Source organism: Ursus maritimus, unplaced genomic scaffold, assembly GCF_017311325.1.
Source record: "Ursus maritimus isolate PB19 unplaced genomic scaffold, ASM1731132v1 scaffold_35, whole genome shotgun sequence".
In the NCBI taxonomy this organism is placed as follows: Eukaryota; Metazoa; Chordata; class Mammalia; order Carnivora; family Ursidae; genus Ursus; species Ursus maritimus.
This window is the reverse complement of record NW_024426119.1, coordinates 24,266,063-24,290,566: the sequence shown is the minus strand read 5'-3', so window position 1 is coordinate 24,290,566 and position 24,504 is coordinate 24,266,063. Positions and strand designations below refer to the sequence as shown.

General features: G+C 37.4%; 1 protein-coding gene across 3 annotated transcripts in view; it reads right to left on the bottom strand.

The window, feature by feature from the left end:
* The window catches only part of SECISBP2L (SECIS binding protein 2 like), a 63,388-nt gene that overhangs the window by 5,244 nt on the left and 33,640 nt on the right, over positions 1–24,504 (bottom strand). For all 3 annotated transcript variants that reach the window (XM_040620652.1, XM_040620651.1, XM_040620650.1), the window contains 4 exons: positions 20,770–20,932; positions 11,258–11,478; positions 10,141–10,295; positions 6,455–6,674 (listed from right to left, as the gene is read on the bottom strand). In XM_040620652.1, coding sequence (XP_040476586.1) covers positions 6,455–6,674; positions 10,141–10,295; positions 11,258–11,478; positions 20,770–20,932 — 759 coding nt within the window. The remainder of the gene's footprint in view (positions 1–6,454; positions 6,675–10,140; positions 10,296–11,257; positions 11,479–20,769; positions 20,933–24,504) is intronic.

Below are 24,504 nucleotides of genomic sequence, written 5' to 3'. Positions count from 1 at the left end.
TGCTGTATGTTCTATCCCCATGACTTATTTATTTTACAACAGCAAGTCTCTACCTTTTGACACCCTTCACCCACTTCGCCCACTCCCCAAGACTCTGGCAACACACACACACACACACACACACACACATACACACACACACACAGTCTTTACCCCATTCATCCATTTGATGGACACTTAGATTGTTTCCATAACTTGGCTGCTGTGAATGATGATGAAATGAACGTGGGAGTACAGATATCTCTTTGAGATAATAATTTCACTTCCTTTGGGTATATACTCAGAAGATGGATTGCTGGATCATACAGTATTTCTATTTTTAATTTTTTGAGGAGCCTCCACACTGTTTTCTGTAGTGGCTGCACGAATTTACACTGTTACAGTGTATAAGGATTTCATTTTCTCTACATCCTTGCTAACATTTATTGTTTTTTGTCTTTTTGAGAACAGACATTTTAACAGGTGTCAGGTGGTGTATCTTCTTGTAGTTTCAATTTGCATTTCCCTGATGATTAGTAATGTTGAACATCCTTTTATATTGGCCATCTCTATGTCTTCTTTGGAAAAAATATCTATTCGGATCCTCTGCTCACTTTGTAACTGGATTGTTGGTTTTTTGCTATTCGGTTGTATGAGTTCTTTATCTATTTTGGGTATTAACCCCTTATCAGACAGATGATTTGCAAGTATTTTCTCCCATTCAGTAGGTTGCCTTTTCATTTTGCTGATTCCCTCTGCTGTGCAGAAGTTTTTTAGTTTGATGTAGTCCCATTTATTTTTGCCTTTAAAAAACAATAACACCCCCTTCTATTTACATTATAGCTGCTATCTGCAGTTTTAAAGTATGATGATCAAGCTGCAGCGTTACAGCACGTCTACTCATATTAATATGTCAACCTGAATGTCACCCATCAACTATTCACTGATAAAAACCATACTGTGGGCACTTGAAGTCAGGACGCATGGTTTGGAAAAAAACCTTTCTTTCCTGCAGTTACTTCAAGTTTGAACTAAGTTGTTTCCAGTCTCCTACCTCATGAAAAAAAAATCTACTCCTCTTATATTTTCATTCTTAGTTAATAACGTTATCATTTTCGTAGTCTCAAAGCAGAAGAGAACTTATAGTAATCCTTGACCCTATCATTCTCCCCTTACTTTACTCCACTGAACTTGTATGTCACTTCTAGCTCAAAAACTCCTAAACTGGTCACTACTGTCTTAGCCAAGCCTTCTTTATCTTGCTATACATCTCTATATATTCCTCATTGGCTTTGTGAATTGGTCACATCACTGTCTAACGGGCTATTACCCTATGACAAGATCCAAACACCTCAGCTTGGCATAGCCAAAGCCCTCCATGATGTGACCCTCACCTATCTTTCCCATCCCATTTGTTACAACCCCTGCCCATGCACTCTATGCTTGGGGCCACTCTGCATTCTCACTGCTCCCAGAAGTTATAACTTTCTATTTACAATTCCTTGCTTTGCGTAAGCTGTTCTTTCCATATAAGATGTGTTTTCCTCCTTTACCCTTCAGACACCCACCCATCCTTGATAATCATCCTTAAATGTCAATTTCTTATGAAATCTTTCCTGACTTCCCACTAACTTGAATTCCCACAGCATTTTCTGCATATATAGTTCAAAACCACTTATTTTGTGTTTGCTGTGCCACCCCTTCCTCCCTCCTTATCCTCATTCTTGCTCATCTGTGTCCCTATGGTTGGCACAGAGTAAGTGCTGAAGGCAAAACAGCCTATTAAATGAAAAATGTCATACACAGACTCAGTTATGCCCCCCCCCTTAGAAGGGCATACATTTTTTTTTTAAATTTAGATGCACATTTATATATCCTTCCAACAGTTTTTATCCTCCTTCAAAAGTATAAGAATTCACTTGGGGTCCTGGAAAAAGTTCCACCTCCCCCTTGTCGATGAATCAAGGAACAGAAAGAGGAAGGCAGTCAGGATACTAGGTCAGGCTCATCTCTTTCCAGAATCAACCCTGGGCCTTCATCTACTTGGGTAGGTGAGCTGAAAGCCCACATGGGTCCTTGGGAAAGAAAGGGAGATATGACTTTAAAAGCAGAGGCAAAGGACTCTGCTATTAGAAATCAAGAGACTTGTCACAATCATCAAAAAGCCACCAAGGTCATGTATCTACTGGGGAGGGAGGCTCTAGGCTCCCACTTTAAAGTAATAGATGAAGCTTGATCATCAGTTACTGAGCACACAAACACATGCAGACACCATGGAGAAACAGAAGAGTATGAAGTGCCATCTTTCTCTAGCGGACAGGAGAAATCTGATTAGGATGGGGAGGAGGACAGTCTAAATCCAGAACAGAACCTCTAGAAGTCCACTTCTGATGAAGGAAACAGGAAGCAAGTTAAAGGAAGAACCAAAGATCTCAACAAACCTAGAAATGGTACCTATCCAAACCTACGCTGCTTCTGAATTGTTTATTATAGCATAACTTATTCAACAGAGCTCTTCTTTGCTTATTAACCCCTTCTATGCTTTCCTCTTTTGTTTACTGGGTCTTTGTGAAATTGTCTTTTAAACTTTCAAATCCCTAGAGGATTTGTCAGAGGATGAGGTGTGTGTATGTCTCCTTTTATCAGTACGCACAGGGAAGCTGTCCATCTTCTGTTACAGACAGAACAAGCAAAGGAGTTCGAGAAACTACAGAAGAAACTAGTGGCAGACAATGAGCAGGAAATTCAGGATGGACGGACTACACAGTGAGGCTGTCCCCCCCTCATTAAGTGGTTACTGAAAAGCTACTACACTGGCCTATTAAAAACTCATTCAACAGACAGGGAACCGGCTAAGAATGCAGATTCTAGAGTCAGATTTACTAGGTGTGTGGGTGGCACTGGCAAGTTATTTACCTTTCTTCATCTTAGCCTCCTCATCTATGAAATGCAGTACACTATTTCTTTTTTATTTTTTAAGAAGACTTATTTATTTATTTTAGAGAGAAGGAGAAAGAGAGAGTGGGAGAGGGAGAGAGGGAGAGAGAGAATCTCAAGCAGACTCCCCATTGAGCACTGAGACTGCCCTGTGGCTTGATCTCAGGACCCTGAAATGATGACCTGAGCTGAAATCAAGAGTTGGACGCTTAACCAACTGAGCCACCCAGGCACCCCTGCAGTTACAGTATTTCTTATCTCATAGGGTTGCTCACACAATTGAACGTATTAATAAACCTGAAATGCTTAGAGAAGTGCCGAGCGCATAGTAAGAATTCAGTGAGATATTATTATGTATCAAGTGCCCATTAAGTGCCAAGTTCCCATCTCTAAGAACTTACAACTTAGTTGGGATTTTATGTTCAAAACTACTCGTTCCATGTGATGATAGAACTGAGACTCAGCATAGGTGGAAGGAAAACATAAGCAAAGAAAACAACCGGTATACAAAAGACAGGAAGACCGGACTATCACAGGAGGTTTTCTATTCTATCAATGATTAGCATTCTTTTCCAGGCTTTGTTTTTTCTTTAAACTATGGGGGAAAAAACATTTTAGACATCCTGCATCAGGATGACATGGAAGATGCTGCTTGTTGTCTACCCAACAGTCATTCCCCATTTTCTTCCTGGATAACAGAACCCCCAAACTTGGAATGAACTTGAGCCTAGGCCTGGAGGATGAATTAAAATGGTTCTTAGACAATCATGGTTATCCCATTCCTCCTTTGCCAAATATTCCCTTGCCCACCCCCTTGCACCTAAAAGGGGTCACAAGATCATTTCTGGCCAAATGAAACAAAAGAAGTCGTCTTCTGAAAACTGCTTCCTTCAATGATAAAAGGAACTCACTGCGTGAACCTCCAGCTTTTGACTACTAATGCCAGAGCCACGGCAGCTACTTATGAACATGAGATGATAAGCATAAAAACAGAAAGCCACAGACTGCGAATGGAAGAACAGAAAGGAGGAAAGAGCTGGGGACTTTGAGGATATCATGAAATAATTAAATATCCTGATTTCTTAGGCCACAGTGGTATTCGCAGTGGTTTTATGTTTGTTGCTGAATGCATCCGATACAGAAAGAATAACTTCATGCTTTCTTCTCAATGTTATCTGTGATTCCTTCCACTCATTTTGTTGGTGTCCTCATAAATCAGCTCACCAGGTCAGAATCCTTAAGGTTCCATCTAAATCCCTCCTTAGGATTCAACCATTAGCTTTACCAGATTGGGGAGAAAAAGAAAAAAAGAAAGAAAAAGAAAACCACAGGTCCAAAACGGTGTCACTTAGACTGAGTTCCCAAACTGGAGCTTAATTCCCAATCCAATTGCAGCTTCAACCTCCCCTAGAAACGTGGCCTTAACTGGTCAGTCAGGAAATTTTTCTTTCCATCAGCACCAATGAGTCTGTCACCTGGGTCCTCTCCATCCTCCGAAGAAAGATGAGGTAATCTGCATGAGAAGATCCCCTGCTTTTTTCCCCTAGCAAACAGTCTCCTCTGGAACAATCTTTTTCTTTTCCTAATAACTTTCTTGCCCTCCCCCACGTGCTATAAAAACCTTCCACTTTGTAAAATTCTTCAGTGCCTCTCTACTTGCTAGATGGTGGCTGCCCAATTCATGAATCATTTAATAAAGCTAACTAGATCGTCAAAGACACTTGGCTGAATTTTGTTATTTAACAGCTCATAGAATTTTAGCTTTGAGTGGAACCTTATAGATGACCTCGATGAACCCTCCTAATTTCACTAAAGAGAAATCCGAGGCCCAGAAATTAATCAATTATTTCTCAGTCCCCCACACAGAGTGTGAAAAAGCTAAGGCTTCAATCTCTGGACACTTTAATTTTGGTGCTTTTTAAAAACATCTCCTAAGTCTTTGAGAAGTTGTTTTCATAACTTTTCTTTTCATGTGCCCAAATAAAGGTCATGGTCATTTGCTCAAACCCACAGCTTTATGAATTTACCTTGAAGTTTGCTTTTCAGATCTGCATATCATTATACAGAGAGAACTGATCTCATTTACAAAGCTGGCACTTTATCTTATTTTCAACTAGTGGCACTCCAGCCAAAGAAACATGTCTGCCTCTAAGCCAATAACACTTATCCTCGATCTGTAGTTTCCTGAAGCCCCACAGTAACTTGTTCGTTGTCTCTGGCCTAGAGCTTTATCAAAAGCATTCCACTTAACTACAATCACAGACAGGGAGACTAGGAAAGGGAGTGTGAGAGAAAAAAAAGGAAAACATGAGGACTCTTTTTTTTACATGTTAAATTTTAGGTGGCAACACACTATTCAATAAACTCCCAGATAGATTAAAAAAAAAAAAAAGGAGGAAGAAACAGGAGCCAAGCTGAAGGAGGTGGCTATCCTACTTTTAAAAAGAAAAAAATCGGGGAAACGAACCAGAAACTAGATCATGAAAAGTGGAGAACTTAAAGAGTTCAAAGTATTGTAGAAAAAAGGCAAGGAAACTCCTAAGACGTAGAGTGCAGTATATAATGTTATTTTACTACAGATGTTAAAGAGAAAACCACAGGCCCAAAACGGCATCACTGAAGCCAAGTCACTAAACAAGAGCTTAAGATCTAACCTAATCGCGGTTTCAACCTCACCCAGAAATATTAAGTTTGAAGCGTTTTCTGGTCAGCGCCAATGAGGTAATCTGTCACAGGGGCCCTTTCCACCCCCAACAGGAAGATGAGACAATCCGCTTATAAGACCCCTTGCCTGCCTGCCCCCTAAAGGAAGGTGACCTGGCCAGCAACAATCCTTTCTCTTCTTTTGCTAATAATTTCCTTGTCCCACCCTCTTTCCTATACAAGCCTTCCATTTTGTGCAATTTCTCAGAGCTCCCCCCCACTTGCTAGATGGGATGTTGCCCAGTGCATAAATCACCTAAGAAAGCCAATTAGATCTTTAAATTTACTCAGGTGAATTTTTGTTCTTTAACACACACAAATGCTGGGTTTTAGTCTGTTTCTTTTTGACTACCATCAAATTTAACTTAAATGTCATATGTCTAGATTTTATAAGTTTATATTCCATAATACTCAGGTCTTTTGTTTACTTAGTAAATCAAAACTTCAACAATTCAATATAAAGTATTAGAACGAAATTTCCTAGAATGTACTTAGTTATAGGTCACAAGTATGGTGGTACCTTTCGCTTTTTTTTTTTTTTTTTTTTAATGATTTTTTATTATGTTAGTCACCAGACAGTACATCCCCACCTTTCGCTTTTTAAATCCCTTTGGGGATTCTGGAAATGTGACTGAATTACAAGGTCTCATAGCAAGTGTCAGCCCCAAATAGTTTCCTGATTTTTAATGCACATGCTTAATGCAATTTTTCAGACCAAACTTCCGACCGAAATATGAATAATCAATGAGATAAAAACAAAAGGTAACTAATCACTTAAATGATTTCAATATTTAAATCATCTGATATATATCATGTGCCATATATACCAACTTACCATATTCCTTTTCATTTACTTCAGAAATGGGTTCAGAAATGACACTGCAGAAAGAAATGGCGCTTGCCGCAGAGGGGTTCCGAGAGTGCCCCATGTGGTGTGGCACCTTTTTCACATTCTTCAAGGCTTCCTCGGCCTGCTCTTGCTCCATTGCTGCAACCATATCTTTATATGCTTTCCTGGCTTCCTCAGTGAGCTCGACTAACTTATTAAACAGGCCCTAAAAAGAGATTTTGATTAGTCCATTTTTTTTTATTCCTCTAATTAACAAAAAATCTCTATACTGTTTCAGGATCAGACACACTTTCAATGAGCACAAAATCCAAATGGTATGCACACTGCAGAACTTTATAAAATACTCTGTAACTTACAGATATTGTTTATGTAATTCTCACAAGTCTGAGGAAATTTCTTGATTCAATACTAGTCATTAACTGTGATATACTAAAAGTTCTTGCAAAGTTTATCAATTCAACAACTGCACCATTTAGTCCCTAGCACTGCAGTGAGTACAAAGACCACTGGAACACCATTCTGCTCTTAAGGAAACTTCTATGTGGCTGAAAGATAGGAGACACCAATGTTTCAAGGTACCTTATCTTAAACGCCTTTAGATGTACAAAATGTTTTGGCTTTTGGAAGAAACATCAAATCTAATTGCTGAGCATCAATGAAGAATTTCCAAAGTACTATTACCTCTGATATAGGCCTTGAAAAATAGGTACAATTCTGAAGAGTGGAGATCCTGCATTCTTAGCCAAACATGCAAAACAATACAGGTATAGACTTAAGAAAGTCCAAGGATTGTCTGGGGAGCAGTGAAGAATCTTATATGGATTAGAATACAAGGGAATGAGTGTATGCAGTGTGATGTTAAAGGCTACAGAAGAAGACAGCAGTCCCCACAAAAATTAAAAGTTCCCTAGATGTGTGCTTATTGGAAGAGCTTGAAGAAGATCAAAAGAAGTCAGTGATGGTATGGCTAGCTGAGACCTTGATGATGAAAATATGACACTTATTAAGAAGGACAAGCCAAAGATACTGGGACAAATGCAAATTACAAAAATAGAATAAAGAGCCTGAAGTAGACTATGGAGCTAAATAATCAGAAGTTCCTCCATCAGTGAAACAAAAATGAACATGAATGGTAATTAATAATTTCAGCAAAATGGTGGGTGATGGACTGTACACATGTTAATAAAATGGCAAAATTTATATAGCACTGAAGCTGAACTTCAACAATTATGACATCTAAAAAACTCCAAAGAAAACTGAAGTTTCCACAGCCACTAGAAAAGACAATCAAATAATAACTTTTTACGATTCTTATATCATAATTAAACAACCTTCTACTTCCATTTAATGTCTTGATTTAGTATCACAATGCAACACACCCAAACATTAAATAAAAAATGTCAGATGTCAGACCTGAACATTCCTGAGAATATGTTTAATATTATGTATTAAATTATGCTTTCAGACAATGGGAGGAAAAGTACAGTACAATTTTTCTCCTCCTACCAAGGCACTGTCATTTAAATTTAAACCATAACTGGATGAAAGCATGGCAGCAAGTATTATATTGCTATGGAATAATATGTCCCTGAAAATTAAACTTAAGAAGAAAAAACATAAGCAGCACAGCTTCAGTTAAATTGTTTAAAGTAGTAGGTACAATAAATGTTGTTGCCAACTGCAATGATTTTAAGCATGCTAACTACTAGTAGTTTCAAAATATACTCAGGATTTATTTATTTTTAAAAAGAAGGAATAACGGATTCTGGTAAAAACAGCTCCTACGTGTTACACATAACAGACTTCCTAAATATTTGTTCGCAATGTTTAACAAACTGTGTATTTAAGTGAAGCCAACAAAAAGAAAATAGGCATATGGATGTGTGATATTGAGATTAACATTCATTTTACAATATAAATAAAACACAGAAATAGTTGGGAATAAAAAAATAACAAAGAAGAGAAAAAAAGAAAATTAAAGAGGAAAGCTATCAGGGAATAAAAACCTTGAATGTCAGGTTAGGGAGAAAAAGCTTAATTCAAAGGTTAGTTTTAGCAGATGGTAAAAATAACTTACGTATACTACCACATTACTGCAAATGAGTACATGTGATAATATAACACTATTTCCTTTACCCCCATTTTAAGAAGGTATTTTGGTTTAAACAATAACTTACCTATCTCAAAATAGTAGAGGACAAGTAAAACAATGTACAAACAAAACTGGCAAGCATTTTATAAAGCCATACAAATAATCTAGTATATACAATTCAATGAGAAGTCAATACAATGAAAAACAAACATGTCCACTTTTCCTGACCTCAATCCCACTCCTATTCCATAAACTAACACTGAACAAAAAAGAAGTATATTTTTAGGGGCGCCTGGGTGGCACAGCGGTTAAGCGTCTGCCTTCAGCTCAGGGCGTGATCCCGGCGTTATGGGATTGAGCCCCACATCAGGCTCCTCCGCTATGAGCCTGCTTCTTCCTCTCCCACTCCCCCTGCTTGTGTTCCCTCTCTCGCTGGCTGTCTCTATCTCTGTCGAATAAATAAATAAAATCTTTAAAAAAAAAAAAGTATATTTTTATTAGGTGTCTTTACATATGACCCTTTTTTCTCACAGAGGTACTTATCACCCAAATTCTGACATACAGTTTAACATAGCAAGCAGGGTATACCTATACCACGTAATTCACTGAACAAACATTTATCACCTGCTCATGCTCAGGGACACAAAGACAAGAGGCCTGCCCTCAAGGAATTCATAGGTAAAGGGAAAGAAACACAATCTACAGCAAGGCAGTATGATAACTATAACTGAGAAATGCATAGACTACTGTGGGAGCAGAAATATTGAGTATATACTTACGAAATAGGTAGGTAGATAACTTCATGGGTAATGGGAGAGAAACTGAATGGATGGGAAATGGGGGTATGCAAACATGGTGACTGCATAAGAAAGGACACACACTTAAATAAAAATAGGATGCTTGGGAAGAGGGGAAATGGTCCATGAATGGTGTTACAAAATACTTCAGAGTCCACTTCATAAAAGAGTCTTAAAATGTTATCAGTTACTAAGCATTAATGGAGATAAATAACTTTTATTCTAATTATTAATAACCACCCTATTGTTATTATTATTTCTTATTATCTTCAGCTCCTATGGGCAAAGCTTTGTATTAGCAGACCACGAGAGGAAGATAAAGGTATCATGAGTGCAGAATTATTTTGATAACTGGTTATGAATTCCATTTTCAAGAAGAAAATCCTCTCTAATTAAAGGATCTTTTTCTCTCTTGACTCCAAGTAGCAAAAAATATAGCCAATATATATATTGGAGAAAATTATTTTATATCATACAATATCAAATATCTTTACCCAGCATTTAAATAAATTATCATATATTACAAAACTGAACCAGAAGAAAAAAGCACTGTGGGAAAAACAGGAGCTAAAATCTTTACAGCCAAAATGTTGTAGAATTAACTTGTGTAAATGTTTTTAGCACTAAAAAAAGGAAATGTAATACTCAAAAATTTTCCACTCATTCTTCGGAAAGTCATCTCACTTCTTCAAATGCTTAAAAAGAACACTGGCATGTGTTAACAGAGAACGTCCTGGGGGGTGGTGAGGACAAGAGGGAGTGTATATCCTCTTAAGTCTTACCTCAGCACCAAAGTAGTTGAAGATTCCCACTACGCTAACAGGAACCAGCTTGTTCACACAGCGTCCTAGAGCTTTTCTTCCAAGGGCAAACACAAAAGGAATTTCTTGTTCCCGTGCCATGGCTATAACATTATAGAGAGCCTCATCCAGGCCACCTGAGAAAGTCAACATATGCGGATATCTTAATTTACTTATATAAATGGAGGTATTTTAGCATCCAACAGCTAAAGCATAAAACACAGCAGCAAAGGACTCTATGAATGCTTGTGGCACTTTCACCATTCCACTTATTTTCCTATTGAAATTTATATGATATATGGATATATATACATATTTTCTTTCTTCCCAATAAATTTTAAAATTCTTCAATGCCAGTTTTTGTCTCTCCCCATAGGGACTGGTATAGTGGGAGTCAAATTTCAATATGACATTCATTTAAAAAGAAATTAAAATTGTTAATAGTGGCTGATGTCTTTATTCTCTCAGCTCAAGTGGGAATAAGACAGATATATATTATTATTTTTATTGGTATTTCTCCCCTGTGGAGAATATGCCTACTACTGTTACCTCTGCATCTGTCCTCTCCAATTACCCAAAGTGGCTCATCCATGAAAACCAACCAATCAAGGTGCATGACACAGTAAGAAGTACTGTGTGCAGGTTGATACAAGAGCCTCTGCATGGAACTGCTCATTTCTGAAACAAATCACCGTAAGCAAGAGCAGACAACTTTATCTTTTCTCTAATTCTATTTAAGAGAAAAGGACCATCAAAGAAAGGTAATATAAAAATCTTTCAAGGAGAAATATATTTGCAGCAATAAAGGAATGTACTCTTACAAGTCCTCACTCTGATTACAACAGAGGCGACACTTGGTTGGCCCAAATTAAATCCTTCACTGGTGTTCATAGATTAGGATACTTTTACAGTCCGATCTCAATTTTATTACTTAATTTGAGATAATGAAAGATTTCACTTTCTTTCCTCATGTTCAACATTATGTTTTATACCTAAACTCTGCAAAGACAGACATATGGCTTTCACTTTAAAATTCATTGTATATCCTACAATTATACTAAATAAATATCAAAACACTTCAAAAGTAAAATGTTCATACCTTTCGACTGGATTTTTTCACAGTTTGGAGAAATTATAACACACTTGATCTTATTTAACTTCATATGTTTAGTAACCTCCCTTAGGCCCATAACCAGCCGTCTCCTTGCTTTTGCTCTCACAGGATCTTTTTGGTAGATGCGTTCCTGAAAACTGACAAGCTCTTGAAGAAGAAGAGTCACACATTCATCAATCTCTTTACAAAGAACCTGATTACAATACCTGTAAAGGAAACCCAAAACACGTAAGTATCCATCCTAATTTACTTCCTATAATTATAAGATTATGTTAGGGGACAAAAAATATCCAGTAAGAGGTTTTCACTGAAAAATCAACTCTTTAAAAAAATTTCTTACATCCTACTGCAAATCAGAAAAAGAAAAGAGTTTTCCTGAGTTGCAAGAGATTGGCTTTTATGGAAAAGTTGGATTTATCCTCAGATAAGTACTATCCAAACTCCCAATTATTAAATTATTAAGGATATAAATCAAATGTTAGCCTGTTACTTGATAAAAAGAGATACAATATTTCTCGTAAGAAGATATAAAGTAAATACCAATGATGCTTCTAGTAGGAAAGAAATATAATTTCCCAAAAGCTAACTGAATGCCCTCATACCAACCAAATCATCCTCCACACTCTGGTAAGTCGCAATCTCTGGGAATTGGCTTGCTCGACCATAAAAATAAGGAGTTAGGTGAAGATGGCCTCAACGGCTTCTCTAACTCTGAAAATCTATGGCTGTGGAGGATGAACTCAGTAATTAAATTGAAGCCAAAATCAAAGAAGCCTTGAAGTAAAAGTCACATGCCCTTATAGCAAGCAAAGCAACTGACTGAGGCTCTCTGTGAGATCATGTATGGCTATAACGCAAGCAACACAGAGGCAGTGAGTGGAGCCACTCCAGTACTTAACTGCAGGGATAAGGAAGTCATCCAAGTTTACTTACTCCCTATATACTCTATTTTTCAAGTTCCCATCCTTAACACCTCTACTATAAACAGGTACTTAACAGGGAGAATTGGTGTAATTTCTAATCTAAGACTAACCAGTAAATTTCCACTTCTGAATTATATGATATAGTAGGAAAATACTAAGTCTGCCCTTCTTTAGCAGGAAAAAAAATTGTTTTGGAAAATTGTTTCTTTATGTGAAAAATGTTTAAATAAATAGTGTTTAAGTAAGTAAGTGTGACACTACTTCAGAAGAGAAGATACAGACTGAAGAAAAATTATCAAAGTTTGTAAAATTAAAGAATGCACTTACAAAAGAGAACATCAAAAATGCAGTTTTCTTCATTCTGTTTTTTTTTCAAGCTGTTTATTTCATATATATGTAACATTTCACTCCCCAAGTGTTTCCTTTGCTCCACATCTATTATTTGACAATTAACTTCACAAATCCAGACAAAAAGAATTAGCTCAAAACAGTATAAATTAGCTCAAAACAACGGTATAAAGAAAAGGAACAGGATAGGAGGATCAAGATAGCAAAACAGGAGGATCCCAAGCTCATCTCCTCCACAGACACCAACATTACAACATCCTACAGAACAACTCTCTGAGAATGACCTGACAAATGGCAAAAACAGCTCTTTCACAACTCAAGATAGAAAAAGCCACACCAGACAAGTAGGAAAGGCAAAAAAGGGCTCTAACCAGGACCACATCCCCTGCTCAGTGACTCCCAAACAGAAGGGACATCACAAACGCAGAGGGCATCCTTTCTAAGGAACAAAGGGTTCAAGCCCTGTATCAAGCATGCCCACCCTGCAGACCTGCATCCGGAAGATGAGGCCCCATAACCACTATGGGGCTTAACTCCAGGAGAGCCAGAGGGCTAAAGGAAACTGAGATTCTACTCTTAAAGGGCACAGGCACAAATTCACTGGCTCTGAGACCCAGCACAGAGGCAGCATTTTGAAAAACACCTGGGCCACACTGAAGATTTGCTAACTTCAGGGCATGTGCAGGAGGCGCAGGGATCTATGGGAACATTTTCCTGGAACAGAAGCACCAGTGCGAGCCATTTCTGACACTCTTCTTCTGCCTTGCTAACACCTCTTGCCCTGCCTCAGCATGCCCTCGCAGACCCGCGCTACCTAACAATGCTGGCCCCCGTACACATCCCCCTGAAAGTGGTTCCCACCCCACTGCACCTGGCAGGTAGTTTCAGCCAGATCCCATGGTCTCCCAAAGCAGCTCCCCGTCCACCAGACTTGGTGGGCAGCCCACACCAGGTACAAGGGCCCCCTCTAAAATAACTCCCATTCCACCACACTCAGCAAGTGACCCTGAGGGGGATGACACCCCTGCAAAGCAGCTACTGCCCTGCCATGCAGCAGGGAGCCTCAGACTGGCACCTCCCAAAGTAGCTATAGCCCCGACCACTAAAATGCCCCCAACAATTACAGCAGGGCCTTTGAGGCCAAACCCACCTACCACCACGAACCCAGCAGTCACAGCCCAGCCATAACAGAAGGACACATGTAGTCCACACAGGAGACACCCCTGAAATGCCCAGTTCTGGGGAGCAGGGGAGACCATGCTTCAAGGCCCCACAGGATGCCTTCTATATTAGGTCACTCCATCAAGACTCTGAGACATAGCTAACCTATCCAATACATAAAAACAGAGAGAGTCAGGCAAAATGAGAAGACAGAGAAATATATTTCAAACGAAAGAACAAGACAAAACCCGAGAAAAGAATGAAATGAAATGGAGATAAGCAAACTACCTAATAAAGAGTTCAAAGTAATGGTCATAAAGATGTTCACCGAATTCAAGCAGAATGGATGAACACGGTGAGAACTTCAGCAAACAGATACAAACTATCAAAAAGAACCCATCAGAGCAGAAAATAAAATAATACACTAGAGGGAATCAAAGCACAGTAGATGATGCAGAAGAATGATCAGTGATCTGGAAGACAGAGTAGTGAGAGTCACCAAGTTGAAGAGCAAGGAGACAAAACAATTTTAAAAAATGACGACAGTTTAAAAGACCTCTGAGACAACATCAAGCAGACTAACATTTACATTATGGGGTCCCATAAGCGGAAAAACGAGAGAAAGAAGTAGAAAGCTTATTTGAGGAAATAATGGCAGAAAACTTCCCTAACCTGGGGAAGAAAACAGACATCCAGATCCAGGAAGCACAGAGAGCCAAAAACAAGATTAACCCAAAAAGAGCTACACTAAGACATGTAATAACTAAGATGTCAAAAATTAAAGATAAAGAAATAATCTTAGAAGCAGCAAGAGAAAAGCAACTAGTTACGCAGAAGAGAACATAAACAAAATTATCAGCTGAGCTTTCAACAGAAACTTCACAGGCAGAAGAGAATGGCACCATACACTCAAAGTGCTGAAAGGAAAAAACCTACAACCAAGAAATTTACTTGGCAAGATCATCATTCAGAATTGAAGAAGAGATGAAGAGTTTAAAGACAAAAGTTAAAGGACCTCATCAACACTAAACTGGCCTTATAAGAAATGTTAAAGGGACGTCTTTAAGTGGAAGAGAAAAAGCCACAACGAGAAGAAAGTTATAAATGAAAAACATCTCACTGGCAAAAGCAAACATATTGCAAAGGTAGTATAGACCAACGACTTATAAAGTGAGTATGAAGGTTAAAAACAAGAACAGTAAAATCAATGATGTCTACGATATTTTGTTAAGGGATACAAAGGTAAAGATGTAAAGCAGGATGTCAAAACATGAAACACTGCAGGGCGGGGAAAAATGTAGTGCTTTAAGAATGCGTTTGAACTTAAGAAATCATCAACTTACATAAACTTACATACATAGGATACTATACATGAACTTCATGATAAACAAACCAAAACCTGTAACAGATATACAGGAAATAAAGAGAAAGGAATCCAAACGTAACACTAAAGAAAGTCATCAAACCCCAAGGCAAGAGATCAAGGGAAAAAAAAAACCAACAGAAACTACAAAAACAGAAAACAAAAAAAAAAATGTCAATAAGTACATACCTACTGATAATTACTTCAAGTGTAAATGGAAGAAACACTACAAACAAAGACTCAGGGTGACTGAATGGATAAAAAAGCAAGACCCATCTATATGCTGCTTATCAGAGACTCAATTCGGGGGCACCTGGGGGCTCAGTTGATTAAGTCTCCAACTCTTGATTTCAGCTGAGGTCACGATCTCAGGGTAGTGAGATCTAGCCCTGTGTCAGGCTCTGTGCCGGGCATGGAGCTTGCTTAAGAGTCTCTCTCTCCCTCTGCTTTCCCCCCCCACCACACACCCGCTACTCACGCTCTAAGAAAAAAAAAAAAAAAAGACTCAATTCAGAACTAAGACAAAAACAAACTGGAAGTAAAGAGATGGAAAAAGATATTCCATGCACACAGAAATGAAAAGAAAGCTGGGGCAGGAATAGTTATATCAGACAAAATGGACTTTAAAACAAAGACTGTATAAGAGATAAAGAAGGACATTAAATAATGATAAAAGAATCAATCTAACAAGAGGATATAACAACTGTAAATATCTAAGTATACAACATAACAGCACCTAAATATATAAAGCAAGTATTTATAGACACAAAGGTCGAAACTGATAGTAACGTAACGCCCCACCTACATCAATAGAGAGATCATCCAAAGAGAGTATCAGTAAGGAAACAGTGGCTTTACACAGCAGATCAGACCAGATAGACATAATACAAATATAAAAAACGCCCCATCCAAAACAGCAGAAAACACTTTCCTTTCAAGTGCACATGGAACCTTCTCCAGGGTGGATCACAGGTTAGTCCACAAAACAAGTCTCAATACATTTAAGAAGACTGAAATCATGTCAACCATCTTTTCAACTACAATGGGATGAAACTAGAAATCAATTACAAGGGGGAAAATTGGAAAAAACACAAACATGAGGAGGCCAAACAACATGCAAATAAACAATCAATGGGTCAAAGAAATCAAAGAAGAAATTAAAAAATATCCTGAGACAAAGGAAGATGGAAACACAACTTCCAAAATCTGTGGGACAGAGCAAAAACTGTTCTAAGAGAGAAGTTTATAGTGACACAGGCCTACTCTAAGAAACAAGAAAAATCTCCAATAAACAACCTAACCTTACATAAAGGAACTAAAAAAAGAAGAACAAGCAAGGCCCAAAATGAGCAGAAGGAAGTAAATAATAAAGATCAGAGAGGAACTAAATAAAAGAGACTGAAAAAGAAACAACAGAAAAGATCAATGAAACCAAGAACCCTAGATGGTATTATGCTAAGTACTTCAGACAGAAAAAAACTACCACATAATTCCACTTACTTGTGGAATCTAAAAAACAAAACAAGTGAACAAATAAAAAAAAAAAGAAACAGAACCATAAATACTGAGAAAGAACTGATGGATAAGGAGTAAAGGGTGGGAAGATGGGCACAATGCGTGAAAAGGAGGGGAGATACCTGCTTTCAGTAATAGAATGAATAAGTCATGAGGATAAAAGGCACAACATAGGAAATATAGTTAATGGTATTGTAATAGCATTGTATGGTGACAGACAGTAGCTATACTTGAGGTAAACATAACATACAGACTTGTCAAATCATTATGTTATATACCCGGAACTAATGTAATACCGTGTCAACTATACTTCAATGAAAAAAAAGATTAAAAAAAAGACAATAATGATAAACTTTTAAGCCAGACTCATCAAGAAAGAAAAAGGAGGCCCAAATAAACAAAATCAGAGAGAAGTTACAACTGACACCACAAAAATACAAAGAACCATAAAAGACTACTACAAAAAATTATACATCAATAAACTAGACAACTGAGAAGAAATGGTTAAATTCTTAGACATACACAATCTTCCAAAACTGAATCATTCAGAAATAGAAAATCTGAACACTGTTTACTAGTAATAAAATAGAATCAATAATCCAAAAATTCCCAACAAAAGTCCAGAACCAGACAGCTTCACAGACGAATTCTATCAAACATTTTTTAAAATTTCTTTTTAAAGATTTTATTTATTTGAGAAGGAGAGAGAGTGACTGAGAGAGAAAGAGCACAAGCTAGGCAGAGGGAGAAGCAGACTCCCTGCCGAGCAGGGAGCCTGATGCGGGGCTCGATCCCAGGACCGTGAGATCATGACCTGAGCCGAAGGCAGATGCTTAACCAACTAAGCCACGCAGGTGTCCCTCTGTCACACATTTAAAGAAGAGTTAATTCCTATTCTTCTCAAATTATTCCAAAAAATAAGAGTAAGGAACACTTCCAAATTCATTCTATGAAACCCAATACCAAAACCAGACAGACAAAGACGCTACAAAAAAAGAAAGTTATAGGTCAATATCCCTGATGAACATAGATGCAAAAATCCTCAACAAAATATTAGCAAACCAAATTCAATGATATGTTAAAAGAATCACACGCCATGATCAAAATGGCATTTATTTCAGGGATGCAGACATAATTCAATATCCACAAACAATCATCATACACATTAACAAAATAAAGGATAAAAATCATATGATCTTCTCAACAGATGCAGAGAAAACATTTGACAAAATTCTACACCCATTTATCATAAAAATTCTCAACAAAATAGGTACACAGGGAACATACCTCAACATAATGAAGGCCATATATGACAAACCCATAGTTAATACCATACTCAACAGTGAAAAGCTGAAAGCTTTTTCTCTAAAATCAGGAACAAGACAAGGATGCTCAGTCTTGCCACTTTTATTCAACATAGTACTAGAAATCTTAGCGACAGCAATCAGAGAAGAAAAAGAAATAAAAGGTGTCCAAGTTGGTTAATGAAGAAGTGAAACCGTCACTATTTGCAGATGAAATGATACTGTGCATAGAAAACACTGAAGACTACACCAGAAAACAATTAGGACTAATAAATTAATTCAGTAAAGCTACAGGATACAAAATTAATACACAGAAATCTGCTGCACCTCCATACAATAACAAACTAGCAGAAAGAGAAATTAAGAAAACAATCCCATTTACAACTGCAGCAAAAAGAATAAAATACCTAGAACTGCCTAGGAATAAACTTAACCATGGAGGTGTAAAAACTGTACTTGGAAAACTAAAAGACTTTGATGAAAGAAACTGAAGATGACATAAATTGAAAGATATACTGTGCTCATGGACTGGAAGAATTAATGTTGTTAAATGTCCACACTATACAAAGCAATTTACAGATTTTAATGCAATCCTTATCAAAATAGCATTTTTCACAGAACTAGAACAAAGAATCCTAAAATTTGTAGGGAATCACGAAAGACCCAAACAGCCAAAGCGAGCTTGAGAAAGATCAAAGCAAGAGGTACATGCCCAGATTTAAAACTATTCTGCATAGCTATAGTAATCAAAAAAGTGTGGTACCAGCACAAAAACAGACAGAAATCAACAGAACAGAATAAAGAGCCCAGAAATAAACTCACACTTAATGGTCAGTCAATCTAAGACAAAAAATGCAAAAATATACAATGGGGAAAAGACTGTTCTTCAATAAATGGTGCTGAGCAAACTAGACAGCTACATGCAAAAGAATGAAACTGGAACTGCTTTCTTATACCACATACAAAAGTAATCCCAAAATGAATTAAAGACCTAAATGTAAGACCTAAAACCATGAATCAGTCTTAGCAATATTTTTTTCTGGATCTGTCTCCTGAAGGTAAGGACAACAAAAGCAAAAATAAGCAAGAAGAAAAAATTTTTTGATGAAACTTCATCAAACTAAAAAGCTTTTACACTACAAAGGAAACCATCAATAAAACAAAAAGACAACCTACTGAATGGGAGAAGTTATTTGCAAATGATATGTTAGATAAGAGGTTAATACCCCCCCAAAAAACCCAAAATAAAACAAACAAACAAAAAATGAGAGGTTAATACCCAGAATACATATAAGGATTCTGACACTCAACACCAAAAACCCCCAAATAATCTGGTTAGAAAATGGGCAGAAGACCTGAACTGACATTCCAGAAAAGACATACAGAGGGCCGAAAGACACATGAAAAAATGTTCAACACTGCTAACCTTCAGAGAAATACAAATCAAAGCCATGAGATACCAATGAGCTATCATCTCACACCTATCAGAATTGCTAGAATCAAAAAGACAAGTGTTGGCGAGGACATGGAGAAAAGGGAACCCTCACGTTCTACTCATGGGAACGTAAACTGGTGTAGCCACTACGGAAAACGCTACAGAGCTTCCTTAAAAATTTGAAAATAGAACTACCATACAATCTAATGATTCCATTTCCTGGTGTTTAACTGAAGAAAACAAAAACATGAATTCAAAAAGATATATGCACAACTATGTTCACTGCTGCATTGTTTATAATAAACCAAGATATGGAAGCAATCTAAATGTCCACAGATAAATAAATAAATAAATAAAATGGGGGTGTGGCTACGTATGGAATATTATATACTGTGTATGGCATATTACTCAGCCATAAAGAAGAATCAAATCTTGCCATTTGCAACAACATGGATGGACCCAGAGGGTATTATGCTAAGTGAAATAAATTTAGAGAAAAACAAATATTGTATGACTTCACTTACATACGGAAACTAAAAAACAAAATAAATGAACGAAACAGAAACAGACTCATAAACAGAACAAATGGTGGTTGCCAGATGGGAAGGGAATGAGGATACAGGTGAAACAGATGAAGGAGATTAAGAGGTACAAACTTCCAGTTATTATAAATTAGTCAAAAATAGTTTAATAACTTTGTATGGTGACAGATGATAACTAAAACTTACCGTGATGATCGTTCCGTAATGTGTATGAATGTCAAATCACTATGTAGTACACTTAAAACTAACGTAATATTGTGTATCACTACACTTCAATTTAAAAAAAGGAACAGAACAAACCAACATGTTTGGATTCATACAGATTTTACTTTCACCCAGGATTCTTTCATATGTCATTTTTAAATGTAACAACTGCACAAATGTTAAAATCCTAAAATCCTTCATAGCAACAACTGTTAGTTCAATAATATTCACTGATAGACATTTTAAAACTTAGAAATATCTGCTTAAAAACAAACAGCTTTATGTAATAGGTTCACTTCATGTAACAGCGTCTTAGAAACTTGTTTTTAATTGGTTAGAGAGGGTTTTTCTCCTGAAAGGCCAATAATATAGACAAAAAAGCAAAAGCATTTGAGGGGGAAAAACCCCACATTAAGGCACTGTGCATACAGGACATAAGGCCAAATTTCCAGGTTTATTTATAAACATTACGTGATATAAAAGAATATATTTACTGTCAAAGCACTTTTACATGAACACTGATAGCTGACAGAAGCCAAATGCTTTAAATAAAATAAAACTAGCTGTTAAAAAAAATTTGAAAGAACTTAAATATCTTTGAAGTTTTGCATGCTCAACCCACCATGTAATGACAATACCGCATTCAGAGCTACAATCAAGATACTTAAACTATTCAACCTCAACAATGAGACTAAAACTTACTCTCTAAATCTTTTGCTGTGGATTTTGGTTATTGTCGAAGATGCCATCGGACTGCCTATCCCAGAACTAGCAGGAGAGCCTTGTGACACAGGTGTCATACAGTATGGAGAGTTCTGACTTGCTGGAGAAAGCGAAGTATCACTGGGCATGCTCAGTCCAGTATCTGCGGAGATGTGGGGTGAGGGGAAAAAATTTAGAAACTTCAAATGCTGAAAAACTATATATTGATCAACACTACTTAGGATGGCAGTTGTCTTTTGTATAACGTTCAAATTCTCCAGAAGCTAACAAGTTAGGCACTGTTTATATCACAAATATTTCTCATATACTACAAAAATGAAGTCTTCCTATTAGCTCTTAAAACATACTCTTAAAAATCAAACACAGTCTGTAAGTCTCTACACCAGAGATGAGAGAAAGCGAAATGATGTAAAACACGTATTCTAGAGGATTTAAATTTAAGAACAAAGGTAATAACTTCTGAACCTCTTTCCCAATCATATTACCCATCTCCTTCATCTCTGTTTTTTTTCACTTATTTCTTAACTGTCTAAAAATTCCCACTGCTGCTGGCAATGATGAATTCTACCTCACTTGCCACACCCCTCTTGATTTCTTCAGACACCACCCCAGTTTTTCTCTCATTTGGCCTTTGCTTCTGGGCTCAGGCAGCCTCATTTTTTAGATACCATCTCTTGACTTGACTGCTTCCTTCATTTGCTGTTTCTTTCCTGAACAGCTAAACTCAGGAAACGAGTTATTATTTGTATTGCAGTCCACTAATTAGCAAAGTTACACATGTATCTTCTTGTCTCCCTACTGGATGATAAGCTTTTTGTATCAGGACCAATCCACTCTTTTATTTATTACATTTCCTGACGTTCCAACCCCCAACCCAGTTACTGAAGTACATGTGATAGATGTTCAATAAACACCTGAATGAATGCTGAATTCATCAATTTTTGAATGAACGGATAAACCTAAATGCAAAGGAAAGGATATTTAATTGAGAGTAAAGGGGAATCCTAACCAAATATGTCCTAGCTGAACAATCTTTAGAAGCAAACTCTCCTAAACACAACGGAACACTGCCAGTTAATATGTGTAAAGCAAACTTAAATGTGTTGCAGAAAGTAATACACATACACCAGCAGAAAAGGGACCTACCCAGGTATCTCTTAAAATCTCTCTTCCACACACCAATGAAATTGGAAGGATCATTAGAAACTTTTATCAACAGCTTTATGCCAATAAATTAAACAACCTGGAAGAAATGGAGGCCTTCCTGGAAACTTATAAACTACCAAGACTGAAACAGGAAGAAATTGATTATTTAAACAGACTGATTAATTATGAAGAGATTGAAGCAGTGATGAAAAACCTCCCCAAAAACAAGAGTCCAGGGCCTGACAGATTCCCCGGGGAATTCTACCAAACATTCAAAGAAGAAATAATACCTATTCTCCTGCAGTTGCTTCAAAAAATAGAAACAGAAGGAAAACTACCAAATTCATTCTATGAGGCCAGTATTATCTTGATCCCCAAACCAGACAAAGACCCCATCAAAAAGGAGAATTACAGACCGATTTCCCTGATGAATATGGATGCCAAAATTCTCAACAAGATCCTAGCTAATAGGATCCAACAGTACATTAAAAGGATTATCCATCATGACCAAGTGGGATTCATCCCTGGGATGCAAGGGTGGTTCAACATTCGCAAATCGATCAGTGTGATAGATCATATCAACAAGAAAAGAGTCAAGAACCATATGATCCTCTCAATTGATGCAGAAAAAGCATTTGACAAAATACAGCATCCTTTCCTGATTAAAATCCTGCAGAGTGTAGGGATAGAGGGCACATTCCTCAATTTCATAAAAACCATCTATGAAAAGCCTACAGAGAATATCATTCTCAACGGGAAAGCTGAAAGCCTTTCCCTTAAGATCAGGAACACGACAAGGATGCCCACTCTCGCCATTATTATTCAACATAGTACTAGAAGTCCTTGCAACAGCAATCAGACAACAAAAAGGGATAAAAGGTATCCAAATCGGCAAAGAAGTCAAACTGTCTCTCTTCGCAGATGACATGATACCCTATACAGAAAACCCAAAAGACTCTACCCCCAAACTACTAGAACTTATAGAGAAATTCAGTAATGTGGCGGGATACAAAATCAATGCTCAGAAATCAGTCGCATTTCTATACACGAACGAGACTGAAGAAAGAGAAATTAGGGAAATCATGCCATTTACAATAGCACCAAAAATCATACGTTATCTCGGAATTAACTTAACCAGAGACGTAAAGGATCTATATTCTAGAAACTACAAATCACTCTTGAAAGACATTGAAGAAGACACAAAAAGATGGAAAACCATTCCACACTCACGGATCAGAAGAATAAACATAGTTAAAATGTCTATGCTACCCAGAGCAATCTACACTTTCAGGGCCATCCCAATCAAAATACCATTGACATTTTTCAAAGAACTGGAACAAACAGCCCTTAAATTTGTGTGGAACCAGAAAACGCCCCGAATTGCCAAGGAATTGTTGAAAAGGAAAAACAAAGCTGGGGGCATCATGTTGCCGGATTTCAAGCTATACTACAAAGCTGTGATCACCAAGACAGCATGGTACTGGCACAAAAACAGACACATAGACCAATGGAACAGAATAGAGAACCCAGAAATGGACCCTCGGCTCTTTGGGCAACTAATCTTTGACAAAGCAGGAAGAAACATCCAGTGGAAAAAAGACAGTCTCTTCAATAAATGATGCTGGGAAAACTGGACAGCTATATGCAAAAGAATGAAACTTGACCACTCTCTCACGCCATACGCAAAGATAAACTCCAAATGGACGAAAGACCTCGATGTGAGACAGGAATCCATCAAAATCCTAGAGGAGAACATAGGCAGCAACCTCTACGACATCGGCCAAAGCAACCTTTTTCATGACACATCTCTAAAGGCAAGAGAAACAAAAGATAAAATGAACTTGTGGGACTTCAGCAAGATAAAAAGCTTCTGCACAGCCAAGGAAACAGTCAAAAAAACTAAGAGGCAGCCTACGGAATGGGAGAAGATATCTGCGAATGACACTACAGATAAAAGACTAGTATCCAAGAGCTACAAAGAACTTCTCAAACTCAATACACGTGAAACAAATAATTAAATTTAAAAAATGGGCAGAAGATCTGAACAGACACTTTTCCAATGAAGACATACAAATGGCTAACAGACACATGAAAAAATATTCAAAATCATTAGCCATCAGGGAAATTCAAATCAAAACCACACTGAGATACCACCTTACGTCAGTTAGAATGGCAAAAATTGACAAGGCAGGAAACAACAATTGCTGGAGAGGATGTGGAAAAGGGGATCCCTCCTACATTGTTGGAATGCAAGTTGGTACAGCCACTTTGGAAAACAGTGTGGAGGTCCCTTAAAAAGTTAAAAATTGAGCTACCCTATGATCCAGCAAATGCACTACTGGGTATCTACCCCAAAGATACAGACGTAGTGAAGAGAAGGGCCATATGCAACCCAATGTTCATAGCAGCATTGTCCACAATAGCTAAATTGTGGAAGGAGCCGAGATGCCCTTCAATAGATGACTGGATTAAGAAGATGTGGTCCATATATACAATGGAATATTACTCAGCCATCAGAAAGAATGATTACACAACATTTGCAGCAACATGGATGGGACTGTAGGAGAT